This window comes from Phasianus colchicus, chromosome 2 (genome assembly GCF_987193195.1).
Source record: "Phasianus colchicus chromosome 2, bPhaCol1.hap1.1, whole genome shotgun sequence".
NCBI lineage: Eukaryota > Metazoa > Chordata > Aves > Galliformes > Phasianidae > Phasianus > Phasianus colchicus.
In genome coordinates, this window is record NC_143437.1 from 51,129,405 (window position 1) to 51,147,243 (window position 17,839).

The 17,839-nt window shown below is 40.4% G+C and overlaps 1 protein-coding gene across 12 annotated transcripts in view; it reads left to right on the forward strand.

Annotated features, from left to right (window-relative positions):
* ARID1B (AT-rich interaction domain 1B) overlaps positions 1 to 17,839 on the forward strand; it is a 317,322-nt gene that overhangs the window by 221,360 nt on the left and 78,123 nt on the right. For all 12 annotated transcript variants that reach the window (XM_090135650.1, XM_090135644.1, XM_090135646.1 and 9 more), the window contains one exon: positions 13,213 to 13,302. In XM_090135650.1, the coding sequence (XP_089991776.1) occupies positions 13,213 to 13,302 (90 nt within the window). The remainder of the gene's footprint in view (positions 1 to 13,212; positions 13,303 to 17,839) is intronic.

Sequence of the window (17,839 nt, forward strand, 5' to 3'; positions counted from 1 at the left end):
TTACTGGAAGAGAAGCATCCTTTTCCTCATGCCTCCTTCATTGCAACAAAATTGACGACTAATTTAACATCAAAAGGGCAGGAAAACAGACAACCCCCTATTAAACCTCCCAAATGGCTGATTCAGTTCCACTGCCTGTTTAAGCCGCTTCCCCACCCCACTGCAAGTCTGCCTTGCCGTATTGCTTTCTGTCACACGTTGTGAATTTCATGGGAATGGACTGGCACTGGCAACACTGACATTGGCACATCCCTAGCTCAGTGGGCATTTCCTTTCTGTACTCTGAAATACTGGACAGATATTTCGTGCAGTAAGTGGCACACATATACAGCCTTTGTCTCCATTTATATTACTGGAATAGATCAGGGAGATTAATCTCTAAGAGCAGGAAAAGCAACTTCGGCATGTTTTGTTTTGAGAGAGTTTTATCTCAAAAGGGTTAACACTTCTCTTTCTGACATACTTTTGTTACAGGACTGAAATCTTACTCTTTTACAATTTTTAATGATGTGAAATGGTATTCTGATGTTCCTAATAAGTGATTCACTATTCTATTTTGCCAGAATTCCCGATCTCTTTATTTTGTAGCCATCTTTGTAATTAGAGTTCATGTTCTTCCAAAAAATGAGATGCGATGCCCTGCACTGCTTTAGGTCTTTAGCCGTGCCTGATTCAACCCTAAACCATTAGTGGAAGCTGACACAGCACATCATCAAAATGCACTGCTGTTGCCAGAAGACCTAGTGGATGTTAATTTCACTTCTTTTTTTCTTAGCTTCCTGCCCAACCATTCCGGTTTACCAACAAAGCAAAAATGTAAATACACTAAACTCCACTTTCTCCTCCTCCCACATCTCCAGTTTTGATCTTGGTGGCCAAAGGCTTTTGTCAGCTCTTTCTCCCTTGTGGTGTAAGCAGCAAAAATTTTTAATATTAAGAGTTGTGTTGAAGATTGCTGATAAGCCAGGGATCTCTTAACATGTGATGGATGAGCAGATTTTGTATGAGTTAATAGATTATACTATTTTAAAACCTCTGCAGTAATTTTTATTTGTATTGAAAATAAGAGTATGTTGTACTAATAATTAACAGCAAATGCTGCCTTCAGAAATTACAGTGTAATAGTATTTTTTTTACGTACATCAGTATTTTGACATACACTTTCAATGTATTTTAGGTTACTCTCTGAACGAACAAGCTTATTTTCAATCTGTAAAGCACAGGCTGCACTGTAGTTTTTACTGTTACAATTATATCAATGTCGTCTTTTATAAAGGAGTCTTTCTTTTCATAAAGGAGTTAGAATTTTCAGGAAGAAATCCATGTGTGGATACTCTTACGTAGGAACACCATTGTCAATCTTCTCGATTTATTCTGCCCAGTGGTCAGCACCCTCCTCTGATTAAAATTACCCCAGATCCTTAATTCTAGTAATTATATGAGGCAGTGGGTGTGTTCCATTCTGTGATCAGCTCTGCTCTCTTCAGACCAGGGATCTTTCCTTCCTAAAGTGGTCAGAATTGTAATAGCACTAGAGGAAAAAATGGAGGAAAAGGGAAATGGGGGTGCTCAGAGAGCGCTGTAACAAGAATTCTTCCTTTAGTGTACGTGTAAGTCAGTGTGTGGGCTGACTAATGGTGTAAACAGTGACAGAAAAGAAAAAACAAGAATAATGGTTAGTCTATCATAGCCTTAAAGTTAGTACTAAAATCTGAGTAGGGCAGTGGTTTATTTCATGCTATATAAAAGGAGAAATCATAGACTTGTACTGTTTGCAGAAGTGGCTGCAGCAAGACAAGCTGATGACGCTGGTTGTGCTTTAAACAAGAATTGGGAAAAAATTTTCTTGGCATGAGCTATTCCACATGCTTGCTCTATTGACCGCCACTACTGGTATATTATAGAGCATGGACCGTTTTCAAACACTGAGGGAGGGAAAAGTACCATACAAAAGTGAATCTGTAATGCTGTATTCTTTGCTGAAGTTTTACAGATACCTCCACATAATTGCAAAACAAGAAAGAGGATTATATCCTTTTGAAATGGACATGGTCCCCCTGTCTAGAAAGATTATTTTAACACATACATCAATATTTTCCCCCTCGGCTTCTCCGGAGGCAAAAACCTTGCAACAAGCTGTTGCAAGGAAGATGCATGCTGTTCATTGGCATCCACACCAGAAAAAATACAAAACACAAAATGCCATTGACGTAGCTTTGTTCTTAATCACTGCTACTGCACAAAATATCTGTTCAGCAGTTTTGCAATTCTAAAATGCTTACGAATGAAATACATGAATGTTTCATGTAACAATCACTTAAACCTCTTTCTTTGAAAGTTTGAACAACATTTCTAATTTTTTTTTTTTTAAGAGGAAGTAAGATAGGTAAACTGCAGGCCCTCTTTCTGGAGGAAATTTTGATTCTGGGATATGAAGCAGCTGATTTATATTTTCTATTGCAATTCAGCCTGGATCACCACTGATTAACAATCTGTTGTCCCAAGGCATCATGTAATAAGCAAACAGTCTCAGTTGCGTTTCCCGAGGAGAACCTGTGCTCCAGAAGGTGCTGTGAGAGCTGCTCTTCTGCTGCAGCCTGGCCAGAGATCAGGGAGGGAGGGGGGCCTCTCTGCAGAGGTGTTCCTCCCAGAACAGGTGCAGGAAATGAAATGAGACACAGACATGCTGTTCAAGTTCCTCCTGTTGTATTGTCTTTACGACAGAGGGTTTTGTATTCCAGAACCATCAGCCTGCTGTTTTTCATCATCTTGGAGTTAAGCTTCGGGTAGAAAAGCAACAAAAAGATCGCAAAACTCAGTGTGCCCTGGGTGATGGTTTTTAGGGATAGTTTTTATTTTTTAGTTTGCAGTGTTTTCATTTGCTTAATACCCGATCTATCAGCGTTTGTATTTGATAGTCAGACATTTCAGTGATTTCAGTGCTGGGTTGTAATTGCTGTGCAAGAGAGTGATGAAGAACCAATGCCCCATCGACAGATCATCCTGCAGACTCACAGAGCACAGCATCCAGCACCTTACAAACCCTTCATGTGAATGTGCCCTGGAGCGACGCATATCCGTGGCTGTGCTTTGTCCCTTGCACTGTTTGTCACCCTTTGCCCCTGCTGGAGCTGTTTTCACCACCCTGGCCATATGCCCTGGCAGCATGCACAGGGCAGGCCGCCTCCTGCAGCCCCGCTTGCCCTGCACTTATGCACATTCACCTGGAGAAAGGAGGCTGTTGAAATCCAATTAAAATCTCTGCATAATTATGCACGTGCTCTGGTTCACACATCAAAATTCAACTGTACTTAGCAGAGCTGGCAGGATTTGACAGGTTTATTTGGTTTTAGTTTTAGCTGTGTACTGTAAGGCCATCATTGGTTTATTGCTGTTTACATTTAATGAACTTTTTTTTTTTGTGAGACCCACTTAGATTTTTTGCAAGAAATTTAAGATAACGTGTATTGATTTCTTAAAGTTTGATTTTTTTCTTTTTCTGTGGTTGTTATTTGACCATACATAGTACTACTTTTCCTGTGTTGCAAATAGTGCATTCAGTACTGTCATAAGTGAACAAGTTGTCTTTTACTCCCTTACTCAATGCGGTATTAAGCAGTGATGAATGAATGGGAAAAACCTCTCACATTTTGTTCACGTTCACAGGTAGTTGTTATGCCCAGGCAAAATGCGGCATAATGCAGTCTGCCCCATGGTGAGGTGGGTTTTTAGAGCTTTTGGTGTTGGTGGGGGACTGTGTATCTCTGCCCTCAGGCGTATGTATAGCAACCTTTGTACCTTAGAGTCAGGGTCAGAACTGCCTGGACAGGAACATGGCACAGCCCTCCTTAGAGAAGGAACCTCAGCAACTGCAAAGGCAGCTTGAGTTACTTTCAGCTACAAAAGAGACATTTAACTTCAAAAAGAGAACATTTCCAATATTTCCAGGTAATATTTTAGAAAGATTAATGAAAAGCAAAGCATTCTCTCTTTAGGGACAGAGTTTATGCAGGTTGAGCTGTGGAGAGCTTCACACAGCTCTGTAACAGCTCCATTCTGCAGGTAGACACAAAGCTCGAGATGCCAAGTGGGCCTTCAGGAAGTAAACAGAGAACATCAGTGGTCTGTAACTGCAAACATTCCTGTTTACTCCCTGTCTCCAGATAGTGGACTCAAATTATTGTGATGTGTTGATTGATTACAGCCGTTAAGTTTCTTAGTAATCAGTTTCATCACTTACTCTCAATTCACACTTGCACCTTTGATTTCTCTTCCACAACAGGGTGATGTGGGTTGTCGTTGACTAATGAAGAACAGAATTGGTTTCGGCATGAGACAAACGGAATGCCGACACCAATCCCAAAATGCATTAATCTTTAATAATCCACATCTGCATGTTTATAAATGATAGAACCAGGGGTTGCTAATGCTGATCGTCCTCCTTCCAAACAGAAAGTGACACAGCAGCGGTGGCTGCGGGCTGGGTGCTCAGCTGCCAGCCACCCGCCTGACCTTCAGAACCACAGGGAAGTCGTGAACTGTTGAAATGAGTGAGGAGCCGCTTTCACACCGGTGTGCGGAGCTCCTTGCTGCTGGGCAGGCCAAAGTGTGGCAGGATGGATCTTGTCTGTGGGGAGAGCAGCCTCAGCATTGGTGGAGGCAGGTTGCCTCAGCATTTGTGCGTGCACGTCGCCATTTTCTTCCTCAAGAGCAGCACTGGCTGTGCGGTGTGCATTTTAACGCAGAAAGAAGTGTGGATCAGCTGAGGAGAGTTTGTTCCTTTTGAGGATAGCATTAATGAGAGCACATGCATTTTACTACTAAAATGCCTGTTAATCACAGGTGATGGAGTAGTACAAGAGGTAGCAGGCAGGCCTAGCAAAATAGCTCATTGCCACATACCAGCTCTGCTCCACTTTCCACCTACCTGCCTGAACTTGAGAGGCTTGGGAGCAGGGAGGAGTGAAACGCACCAGAGCCAACGCCACCAGATGATTAATATTGATCTTGAACAATTCTTACACGGAGCTGGGTCAAGGAAAAAGAAATACAGATAAGAAACAGCACTTTCATTTCCTATTTACCTTTTCTTTGGTATCTTGCATGATTTTACAGTAGAAATACTATAAATGAAAGTTGAGAAACAGTTTCGTTAAAATTTGGCAATGCTCAATTGAGGACTGAGGATTTCTATCAGATGGCAGATACTTGAAGTGTATGTCTGCTACATTTCTCATGCTTCTCAGGCTCTACAAGAAGCAGACACCATGAGGAATGGTTTGGAGAAAAATTCTCTTTGTAGTTATGACTGCAGTGCAGAGAATGAACACTGATAATAGAAAATTATTTCTTTGGGAACTTGGATTTATTTCCTAAATTGAATTATTATGTTTTTAATTTCAGGTGCGTGACAAGATAGGTTTCATTTCTGGAAGAAATGAGCAAAATACAGTGAGGAAATGTACCCTGTCCTTTGTTGAGAGCTTTTGTTTTTTTAGCACTTGTATCAATAACAATTTAACATTCTGGTTAATTGACATTTTATAAAGAAATTGAGAGTGTTTTTTCTTGAGCTGAAGCATATGCTTTTTGTATTAACAAACATGTAATGTCACGTCCCGACTAATTACGAATGACTAAATCCAAGCAGTCGTTTAGTCTAAATGCAAGCTAAGCTATCATTTTTGTGAAAGGCTTAAAGGAACAGTGTAAAAAATACAGTATGTTTACAGGATTGGGATCATTCGCTAAAGACCATAAGCACTTTTTCTCGATGTTTTATGCATTTCATAGAACGGCACCTCAGAAAAAGCCTGGGGTCTACAGAGACGGGAGAGAATGCACTGAGCAAGTTGCTGCCTTGGCCCTGCGGCCCCTCCTGCCCCAATTTGCTCCGTGCTCTGGAGGGAGGTGGTGGCACAAAGTGCAAAACATGTGGCGGGGCGGTTGAATGAGAATTGGGGAAAAAAATGAAGTCGGAGGCTGAGCTTTGAAGAGGTTTCTCTAGTGAGGAGCAGTGAGTGAGTGGGGAAGAAAGGAGCGAGCGCCTCATCTAATCTTTCTCATGGGGACCCAGGTGGACAAATTGGCAACCCTGTTCACAACCCTCCCCCTCTCTCCTTTGTACCGTAAGAACTGCTAATCGGATCCATGCTGCTGCAACTGTGGTTAGTTATTAACAGAATAAAAGCAGATTTCTTCAAAAGAACGGGTTGGGGAAAACGGCTATACAAAATTGCAAGGTTGTTAGAATCTTAAATGCACAGCGGTCGATTTTTTCCTATTCTGAATTATACGCTGAATACAGTCTTTCATCTGTCACTGTGCCCGTTTCTTCAGAAGGCAGCCAAACATTAAGCTTCTCAAACAAAAAAAAGTGTTTGAAAGAGGAAAAATATTGGGGAGGTGGAAGAATAGGGAAACGAGGAGGAGAATTCAGGTTTTGTTTTTATTAATTTGGCCTAGTGAGAGAAATAGGAGTTTGCTACTTCTATTCAGCTCCTGCGCCCCAGCCTCCATCAGCCACCATTTCTGAATGCAGGGATTAGGGAAGACTTAACTGGTTGCTATCCTGGGCTGCGTGGTTCTGGATTGGCCTCCAGCAGAAACATCGTGTGCTGCGAGCTCTCCTGAGCTTAATGGAAATAACGCATCAAATGAATGTGGAGTTAGGCAGAGAGGTGAGAGCCGAAAGAATTTGATCCCCCGAAATGAAACTTCTCATAACTGTAAAGTGAAATTAAAGGGCGAGGGTGGGTTGTTACTGAGGATAGGGAAGCCGTGATCCCTGGATTTAAGCTGACTTACGCCTTCACTTATAAAAATAAATGTGGTGTCCTTAATTTTGTGGGGCTCTAGTGCCTTCCTGGTTTGCAGCAGGATTTTGAAATTTGTTGGAGAGGAATCCTTGTTGTTGGGCAGAAAGGTGCTCTCTGTGGCCTATGAAAATCCGCTTGTATTTGGATGAATCATGCACTTTTGAAAATTTCCATTGACAGCCAACTTTGGGCTTCTTGCCAAAATCTCAGGGAAAGAGAATCTGTGACACGGCAGCACGATGCTCCGGTCCAAACGCTGAGGTGGCTCCTGGATGGGACACAGATGAAACGGGGCCTCCTGCTGCCGCCACTGCTGCTCCCTTCCCTCCCAAGCAAAAGATGCCTTTGCTTTCAGGGCAGTACTTGCTTTCCTGCAACTTGACGCTCAGCCCATTGTCAGCTCAGATAGTGCTAACAATTATTTCACTTTATACTAGAGTGTTTCTTGCAAGTCTCCATGCCTTTCTCGGGGGTTACACAGCCAGGGAATATAGTTTGGATGTCCAATTTGCCAGATTCCACTTCTCTCTTCTTTTTTTTTTTTTTCCTTTTTTCTTTAATAAAACGCAAAAACACAAAGGTCCATAATACAATGAATTATTCTGTAGTGAGGGTGACATTTGGATGGTGTTCCATAAGTAATACCTTGGGACCACGTGCTGAATAATAAGGATGAAACAAGATATCAAATAGCTACCTCATCCTGTCATCTTTGTTTTAGAATTGAATGCTATATTGTGTCAAACAAGTAGCTTCTGCTATTGAAATAAAAATGTTTATCCTGTTGCATATATGCAAAGAAAAATTGGATCAGAGGTTCTGCAGGCCACCTTAATTCAGTGTTGCACATTTTTTAATGCAGATTTTAGAAGAATTTAGCACTTTGGTTACGGTGACCATGTGAAACTTGTTCAGAACCCAGTTCTTGATATGTTGAGTATAATACAAACAAGCAAAATAATGTAGAGTGTAAATTCTAAGGATAGCTGTCAGAAAATTGTGCACTTGAAGAACAGGACATTTTGGTGATTTCATTTTGTGTGGCTCGTGTGTGATACTGGTGTATGTTATCTAATCCTGGGTCTTTGGAGAATAATGCATTTGTTAAGAGACACTATGGCAAATCAGGACCTAGCCTAACGATATCTTCAATAACTTTCCAGTGCAGAGCATCTATGGATTTAGCTTGACAATCTTCACACTGAAAGCATCTTTGCATCACTGCAGAAGAACAAAGCGACTACTTGCGGTCTCACTTTTAGAAAGCAATGCATCCTGTGGCCAAAACCATCCCAAGGCTGGAGGGCTCTGAGCTTGTCTGAACTCCCACGTCTCAGAAAATGCCTGAGTGAGAAGGCAGCAGGGAATTGCCAGAGTTGCTATTGCTTGCAAGAGCCATTAGCTGTAGTGTGGTACTGAGCGGGGCCAGGAGGCCTGGTTCAGGCACAGGTGCCTGCATTGCCATCTGAGGTGGTCAGCAGTGCCCCAGCTGTTTGGTTAGCCAGAGTATGGGCCTGGAAATCTGAATGGGTTCCCGTGCTGCTGGCTTTCTGAAGTATCTCTTTCCATGTGGAAATGAGGAGAGTATTAATGTTTTGTGTATCTTAATTTGAGGGATATTCAGACAACCGTTGTTTATTATTCAGGTGAGTAAGTTGCTTTAAAAATACTACTGGTACAACAGGAAGCTTGGTTGCAAAGTATAAATTAAGGAAGAAAATAATCTTTCTTTTTTAGGGGTCATAGCTTTGTAAGATGAAAGAGATAACATAAACCACATGACGAGCCTGCCTTTATGCTGCCCATAGAAGAACTTCTTTCCTTTGGGGTCATTTGCACCTCACTTCCAATTTCCTGAAAAGCCCATTTAAAACAATCCCATACAGAAGCCTATTTATGATCTGATGTAGGGATCTGAAACCAAGTGTCCCTTCCGGCCTGTGAGCCTCTACTGTCACATTAGCTGTGATACAATCCCATTATTTTATCAGATTTCATCTTAGTACTCACTAGATTTCCTGGACCTCATTATTCCTAAGAGGAAGTTGTTTCAAATTCCAATAATGGTCTGATTATCATCCTAAACACTGTGCTCTTTTTTCTCCCTGATATTTGGCCACAGATATATTTTTAAAACAAACTCACAAAATTGGAGCTTTACTTTTTGTCATGATAAATAATATGCATTCCTTTGGTCTCCTGTCATGCACATAGACATTCTCAGTTCCCATTCCAGTTAGTATTAAGTCTTTTTGGTTTTCATAGAATCACAGAATCACCAGGGTTGGAGAAGACCTCCAAGACCCTCTAGTCCAAGTTTTGTGTGCTTGAAGGCTCAGTAGTAGTGCATCGGTTTCCTTACCTCTGCTAGAAATAATTCTCTTAATTCATCCTAATAATATATTTGTTTAATTCAGGGTCACAGTAAATGTTTAGTTGTAATCATCAACAAATATGTTCAGTTTTTTCCGGTTTGCCTTTAGCAATTTCTAATTGATAATCCTATAGCTTTTCAATTAGAAACTGCCTCTTTCTGATCTGTAACTACAAATTTTTGCATTTTTGTTACTCCAACATTAAACTTGTTCCAGTTTCTTAGGTAGTATTTTGACCATCTATTGTATTGACTATACTTGCCTATTTTGTAGTTAACCAATGTCATTAATACAGTTCTAGGGCTTAATTCCTAAATTAGATTGAGAATTGCCCCAAAGACAGCCCACAAGACCTTTAACTACTGACTTTCCTGCAGCTTGATTCTGTTGTTCCCCTTTCAGCACAGTCTGTTTCTGTGATCAGTCCCCCTGATCCCCATTTCCCAGTTCCTCACGCATCTTGAAATTCCTGTACTGATATCCATCCTTTCCTCCTTAACCAGTAATTTCCCAGGGGGAACCTGTTATCACTGAAGTGCTTTCTTGATTCAATTGTTCAGGCGCAATTCCGTGAGGTATTGTCCAGAGCAGTACAGAGTACTGCTGCTGAGCATCCTCCAGTGTCATTACATTGATGGAAGCAGAGAGCCCTCAGCATGTTTCAAAACGTTACTGATTTGGGCAGTAATTCATCACAAGGACCCCTCCTCAGCAGGATATCAAAGGTCTGCTCTTTCTTGCTATGTTGGCTCTAAGGAATTTACTTTTTACACTTTAACTGCAGATTTCATGGCTATAGTCATAATGCAATCACCATTTAGTACTTTTCACAGACCACCTTTCTCCAGAAGCACAATGCAGTCTCTTCTATTTCAAGCATAGATTTTAAAAGTCTCATACTAAATGTTTAAAGGCATTTCTAATGCAATTTCAAAAACAGAAAAAAAGCTTAAAGCTAAGTTATTTAGTAGTTTAGATTCTCTCACCTCTTTAATTGATTTTGTTAAAAAAAAAAAAAAGATATGTTTTAACAATTAATTTTAAGATAACTGTATACATTCTGAAATAATTTAGCTCGTACATTAAATCTAGGTAAATGAACAAGTGTGGCATTACGTATCCTTTTAACATGCATTTGCTGTGATTTTGCATAATGAAAATACTGTGAAATATCTGTGATGTTCGCTTTCTGTAAGTGTTAGCAGGTAGATTATCTCACCAATGTGGCAGCAGTACTATACAAAAAATGGGAAAAGGTCATTCCTGTTTAAACTTCCATCTGTGTGTCAGGGAGTCAAAGGAGGCAGTAGCCTGTCGGTGAAAAAAAAATGTATTGTTTTTTAATTCTCTTAAAAAGCTGTAGAATTCATGTTTAAAAAGAAAAGAGGTTGTTTTCTTTTGTAGAAGTTTTCCTTCCCTAATGAAATACTAAAGTCTGTTCATGTATTATTTAAAGCGACTTCCAAGGATACCAACTACAATACTGGTTGAAAGGGAGGAGGATTAATATCATTTAAAGGAAAGAAATGAAAAATCTTTAAGGTCACTTCTTTTCTTGACAAAGAAACTTAAAAAGCGTGGCAGACAGGATCTTCAAAGGTTTTTAAAGTCCTGTCATCCTCTTCCAATCAATAGGAGTTAGATACCCAAATTAAGAGTTCAGTTCAAGCCTTCAAAGGCATTTAGGTGCTTAACATCCTTTTACCTTTCACATCACTTCTAAGGATAAAACAGCAGGTCCTCTGAAAATATTTTTGTGCAATACTTGGCATGTCCAGCATCTGGATAATTTGTAGCACCCCCTGATCATTAGCGTAATGGCCACTTCTGTTGCGCGTTAATTCCTTCTTAGTGTATATGTGGAGGTGATTGTCTTGTTTATGAAATTGTTTCGTGAACAAAATCTTAGGCTTCCGGTTTCTTTCAATTAAAAACAAAAAAAAAAAACCAACAAAAAAACCACCATGATTAGAATACAAGCTTTAAAAAGTGAACTGAAAAAGAGCATGAATATTTACAGAGGCTGTAGAGAATTCCACTGAATTTGTAGAACAACTGAGTGTGTATTTCCAAGACTGCAGATGGAAATGATTTCTCTGTAACATGTCGTGTATGCTCAGCTCTAGAGCTTGACTTTCCCTGTCTGTGCTTGCACATCTGCATGTGTAGGATAGGGCTCCTGTCAGGTAATTGAACTTAATACCAATGTAAAAAATTAAACACCTGCTATAAATGTATTTGGAGTATGTTGCCTTGTATCTATCTTCTGCATTATATTAATGCCTCCTAAGGTTGGCCAAGCCACCATCAGACAGGATCCCACTGGGAGCTGTGGGGTGCAGTCAGGAGTACCTCTGCCTCTACCAGTAGCGTTAAGTATTTTGAAAGTCTTCAGTGGTTCTTGGGAAAAACGATTTTAAAAACATGGTTGAGATTTTCTTGCAGCATTCTGCCTGGTAGCGGTGCCGCAGGCATGGCCGCAGTAGTGCGTTTCTCGGTGCACAGACACGTCAGCTGGGCAGTGGTTACACAACCACATTTCATGGGTTTTCCTTTTGTTCACTACACTTCTCTCTTTTTTTTTGGTGTCAGTGTGCAGGCTGGTCATAGGTGGTGGCCAGGACGCTGGGAAGCAAGTGGGGTAGGGCAGGCACTGCGCCTTTCCTCCGTTCAGTTCCAGCTTCAGGCCTTCTTAGCTCTAAAGAAAGAGCAACCCCTGCTGGCTCTTCTTCAGCTGGGCTCCCAGCTCCAGAAATAACCACAGGAACCTCGCCTCAGCCATTAAAAAAGGGTGGCTGCTAAGCACGAGGAAATGATTCTCAGCAGGCACAAATCTATTTCATGTGTTTTTATTCTTTCCATTTCTTTTAAACGGAAAACAATCTGAGCAGTTTCTGAGGATGAGGGATATAAATCTGTCTGCTGCTATTTATAACATGCTCGTCACTGCAGTGGCTAAGTGCTTAAAATATATATTTGTTGCCTAACCTGAGGTGGTCTTCAAGTGGCTTTGGCTATTGAAAGCAGCCACATCTCAAAGCAGGAGTCCAGAAGCCATCCTGCCCCAGTCCTCCCCCTGCCCAGGCTGCAGCAGGCTGGATGCTGGGCATGGTAGCACTGTTAGGGTGGGAGCATGGACACAGGGGTGGATGGAGACCCAGAGGGGACTCTGTGGTTTCTTTCACCAGTGTAATGTGCACCAGCATTAAGCACCGTGTAGCCATATTGAAAGGGGAGATCTGGTGTCCTGCACCTCACAGACAGCGTTGTGGGTGCCGTTCTTCCTCTGTGGGTGGACGGACATCAGTGGATAAACTGTGAGTATCTTCTGAACGAGGCCATAGAAATGTGTCTGTCTGTTCTGGGTGGATATTTCAGCAAGCTAATATCTTTCCTTTGCCTTTACTTGAATAGTAAGATGCCCCTTTTCTGTCTGATCCCTTTCAAATATGCTTCACGTTTACCATATACATCTGTGTATTACTCTTTATTCCCAAGTTCTAAGTGGACAGTCAAATAATATTAAAACCACTGATTCATTGAAATACTTTTTAAACTGTTGTTGTTAGTCATTTTTGTATTGACTGAATTTTTGGTTGGTAATATTGTTGGCAGCAGGCCATGTCTGCCTGGCAGGAGGCCAGTTTAAGCTCGGCAGGATGGGCCCTATTGTTCAGCAGACTTGAATTTTGTTAAACTCTCTAACAAAAATATGTGTCAGGAGATTTGCAGCTATAAATTGGATCATGTCAGTGAGGTTGGGAACTTGCTCAATGCAAAATTGTACATTTCACCATGCCTGTTGCTAAATATGTTTATGCATGTTTCCTCCTTGGGTTTCTAAAAGAAAGAGTAAAGTATCCTGAAAAAAGACAGACCTGTAGGACTCTGTCTTCAACTTATACAGCTGGTACTTCCTTTGTTGTTGAGTGGTTCAAAAATGCAGCAAGGCTTCGTTTTGTGCACTGTAATGTTAAAAGCAAGTCTGTTTTCCCTTTTTTTTTCTCTGTGTGTTACAGGCAGTCAGATGCCACCACAGCCTCCTGGCAGCCAGTCAGAATCCAGCTCCCACCCTGCTTTGAGCCAGTCACCAATGCCACAGGACCGAGGTTTGTTAGGTGTTTGGGTCTTTTTATAGCTGGTGTCAAATGTAGCCTTCATTTCAAGTTGTGCATTAACAATGTGAGATTTGCTGGTATTTATGTTCCTTTTCCCGAAGAAAATAATGACAATCCTTATTGTCTGAGTGTTTTCTTCTATGTGCAAAGAGCAACTGAATATCAGGTTTTACCAAAACATAATTGGAAACAGGGCTTTCTTAAAATACAGTGAATTCTTACGAGTATAAAAACAGTTTGCTGTAGATGCTTGATTTATGTCCTAGAAAATTCACCTTTTTGTTGTCTCTCTTGGAATTGAGATCTATAGAAAGTATTGTAGAAATAGTAGTAGCTGCAAGCACTGCGGTTTGATCCTGTTCTTACAGTTCTCTAACGTCTTTGCATGGACATGATAGCTTGTCCTCTAGGCCAGTTCTGGAAATAAAAATATCTTTAAGTGTAAAGGGAAATCAGCTATTTAGGTCAAATGGTTCAAAGATTTGGAATTTCCAAAGAAAAACCTTGCAGGCAGCAGCACTGTTCTGAAACATAACTTCCTAGCAAGTGCTCACCAAAATAAACAGAGGGTTATTTTCTCTTAATATTACTGTTTATAAACTTCAAACCTTTTTCATTTTGCCTCCTTCCTTCCTAGCTCACGAAAAGAGAATTATCACAGCTTTTTCACGTGGCCATATGATTAACTGCTGTAAACTGGGCACCCCATCCATGCAGTGGTTAACATGTGCCAGCAACAAGCTTGCAAAACAGATACATGATAACTGTGATAAACACGGAGTTATTTATGAAATGCCCCTCCTAAAATGTCTTGCTACCAGAAATATTCCAAGTAGCACCATATGGGGATACCATAAATACTAGAAGTTTTCTCACAGTGAAACAAGTTGAACTCACAGAATGACAAATTTCTGGGACAGCATCCAGAAAGAACTAAGTGGATTCACAAAGAGGAGGAAAGAGTCCTGATTTTTGCTGTTTTTCTGTGCTGGATGTCACCTCCTCTAGGAATGCTGATTAATGAGAACATTAAATAGAAAATTCCACACCCAATTCATTTGTTTTATTTCATTTTCAGGTCATTCTTCATACACAGTTATTAGTGCAGGAACTGATTTTCTCTTTAAAATTGTTTTAGAGTAACGTGTACGCTTTGTGGAAATAGAATGACCTCAGTACTCCATGCAAATGTGTTATGTTTTGTAGGACAGAATGTCACAAGACAGTGGGAGTGGATCAGCTTGAGGCTTTGAAGACCCAAGCTCTTCAGAAAGATGCGCACATTTCTTGGCATGATTGGGTCTTGGCACAAAATGTGACACTGCTCAGTAATAGTGAGGAACAGTGTTGTGTTCTTCACCTGGCTTTGGGGGGATGAGCTAGGTGTATCTGACAAAGCTGTAAAGTTTGGCTAAACCTTTTGATTGCTGTTACAGAACAAAACTGGTTATACAGTTGGAGAACAGAGAAGATAGCTACCGTAACTGGGAAGTTGATCAAGTAAATAACAGTGAGGGAAAATAAAATTTACAGGATGATACAGTCTTGTATCAATCATCTTTGGGGGGAAGGGTTCTGGGTATGTTCTTAGAGGAAATTATTTAGGAATGTTAATACAATTTTTGCACCTTTCATATGTAAAATCTGGTGTAATACACACGATCCTTGTGACCCAGCTTGTACAAGAAATCTATTTGTTTCATGCAAAAGATATGGAATTTGTAACTAGCTAGGTGATATTGATTTTGCAGAACGTGTTCCCCAAAGCTTCTTTCTCTAAGTCTGTGCTGCACGCACATAAACATGCGTGCATTCCCTTTTGCGCCCTGTCATTGATTAGAGGCTCCTTTGAAATGGAAAACTTCACCTTTTAAAAAGGCTGTTACATTAGTTGATTCCTTTGCTTGCTTGAACTGGTTTCCACTGAACTTGAAGAAAGGAAGGAGGGGGAGTGATGGAGACTCAAAGGAAAGGTGCTTGTCATTTACTGATAAAAACCTGAGCAGAAAATCGTTTCTGCTAAGGACATCTGATCCATAGGCATCTGTTACAGTAATTTAAACTTGTGGCTTACTGATATACTTTCTACCAAAAAAAGAAAAAAAAGAAAAGAAAATGAAAACAAAAAGCCTAGAGACCCTCCATACGATAAGGTAAAGTCATTTGGTTTAGTACTTTGTATAACGTTTCTTTCCTTATTTCAAGAGATAACTGAATGAGCAGGCTGCTAATCGTTTCCTGAATAGAATCCTTTGCTCTCAATACTTATCTTATTTATCGGCTATTGTGAAATTTGATTATCAGGTGGAGTCTGAGCTGTAGCGCTTCTGGATGCTAAACCACTACTTTGAACCATTAGGTTTACACACCTTTATTTTATTATTTAAGTATTTGATTATATTTTGTCCTACTTTCCATGGTTACTCAGCACCCAGCTGGGATCTTTTATGTTTGCCTGCCTAAGGCTATACATCCCTGTCATACAGTGCAGTATGAATCAGTGAATGTATTTTTACATGTGCATCCTGTGTGAGAGGAGGAGGAGGAGGAATGCTAACGTACATATATATGTACAGTAATAGGAATTTTTTGGGACTCTGGACTGGATTTTCTGTTCTGTTCCGCTTATTTCTTACACAGTTTGTTGCATGCTTTTCATAACGATAACATAAAAATGCTTACATATAAAAAAAATAATTTTTTTCATGTTAATCTAGTACATTTAGATCTGGAACGTGCTGCTATAGGAATCCCACCTCTCCTCATGACAGTAGCAGTTTCTAGTCACTGATATTTGATGTCCAGTAAACAAAACTTTTTCAGTTCTACCAACATACTTTATCTATGTAGTCAGTATGAAATTCTTTGTATTTTTGTGTATAACCTGTGTCTCAGCTCACAAGTCTTTGAATGGACTGATAGTTGAAGTAAGTCCCATATAATTTAACTGTTAGGAATTAGAGAGCTGTGGAGATAGAGGGAGCAGGATGTGCTGGATGGGAGTCATGTGTCTCTTGGAGAAGCTGGTGAGCCATGCCAGCTCACCAACTTGTGCATTTAACTGCTTCTGAATCCTAGCGGCTACCATAACTTAGGGATAACACATGAAAATATGATCAGAAGCAGAGTTTTTATTTTTTTGAATTTCTTGAAGTTGAAGCTCTTTATAAACTTCAGTTACAGACCCTACAGGTAAGGAAGCAGTGATACTTCAGCTGTCACATCAATTTGGAGAATTCTTGAAGTATGTAGGTCACTCCAAAAGTAATGCCTCCTATTTATTTCCATGGAAACTACAACAGATGCAAAGAGCACAGGGACACTATTTGATATAGCAAATTCTCAGTTACAAAACACTACTTTTCAACATAGTCACTATCATTAGTCATGCATTTTTGCAAGCAGTAAACAAGAGCTTGCATGCTGCACTTGTAATAATCTGTACCAGCAGAGGTGACCTACTGTTTCACAGCTGCTGTGGTGGCATTGTTGCTAAGAAAACAGACAGACACAGTCTGTCTTCCATCAGCTTAAACAGATAGAAGTCAAAAAGGTGTCGTATCTGGACTATGTGGTGGGTTTGGTAGGATGGTCCAGCCAAGATTGCCAGTGTGCTCCACAGCCTTCAAACTAGCATGGGGGTCTGGTGTTACTGCGTCACAGGAGAAAGGTGGTCTCCTTCTCTGTCCTGATTCTGGAAGTTTGAGCCTTCAGCTTAGCTGGCCTCGTGATGTAACACTGAGAGTTGATGGTTTGTCCAGGTTCCAAGAAATCCAGGATAGTTACCCCTTTCCTATCCCAAAAAACAGCGCTCATCACTTTATCCACTGAAAGCTATTTCTTGAACTTTTACTTTGATGTGAAATTCACATCACCACTCCATGGAGTGCTGTTCTGACTTTGGCTCATAGTGGTGATGCCACGTCTCATCACTGGTAATGATGCAATCCAGGAAACTGCTATCTGTCACACAGCAACAAAATGTGATGGAATATTGGTGGGAAGGTTGAACCTCTACTGCCCCATCACCCACATCCACCCCTGACATCCTGAAAATGGGAGACATTATTTTTGGAGCAACCCTCATAAATAGTCACTTGCGTTCCATGTTATCGACTATACCAACCTATGTCAGCTGTTTGAGTTTTGGAAGCTACAGTTTGACAGTGTGCTCAGTAGCCAAAACTGCTTTGTGGGCCAAAAAAATATGGATGAAATAGGAACTAGCATTTCTAAATTATGCCACAGAACTAGTTTTTTTTTTTTTTTTTTTTTTCCTGAAGGTCTTAGCTGAAAAAAATTCTTCTATCCTGACCATTAGCTTATACTCCTATGTTTGCAGACCAATGGAGATGCATATTGGTAGTCACATATATAAACACTAACAGAAGAAAACACGTCACTACTGTGTTGAAACAGACACCTTCACTCCTGGAGAACTGAATAGTTCCATACCTAGTTTAGAAAAAGCTTCCAAAATGTACCAGTTTAAAGTAACATTTTTCATACTTGCATGTGCACACATCAT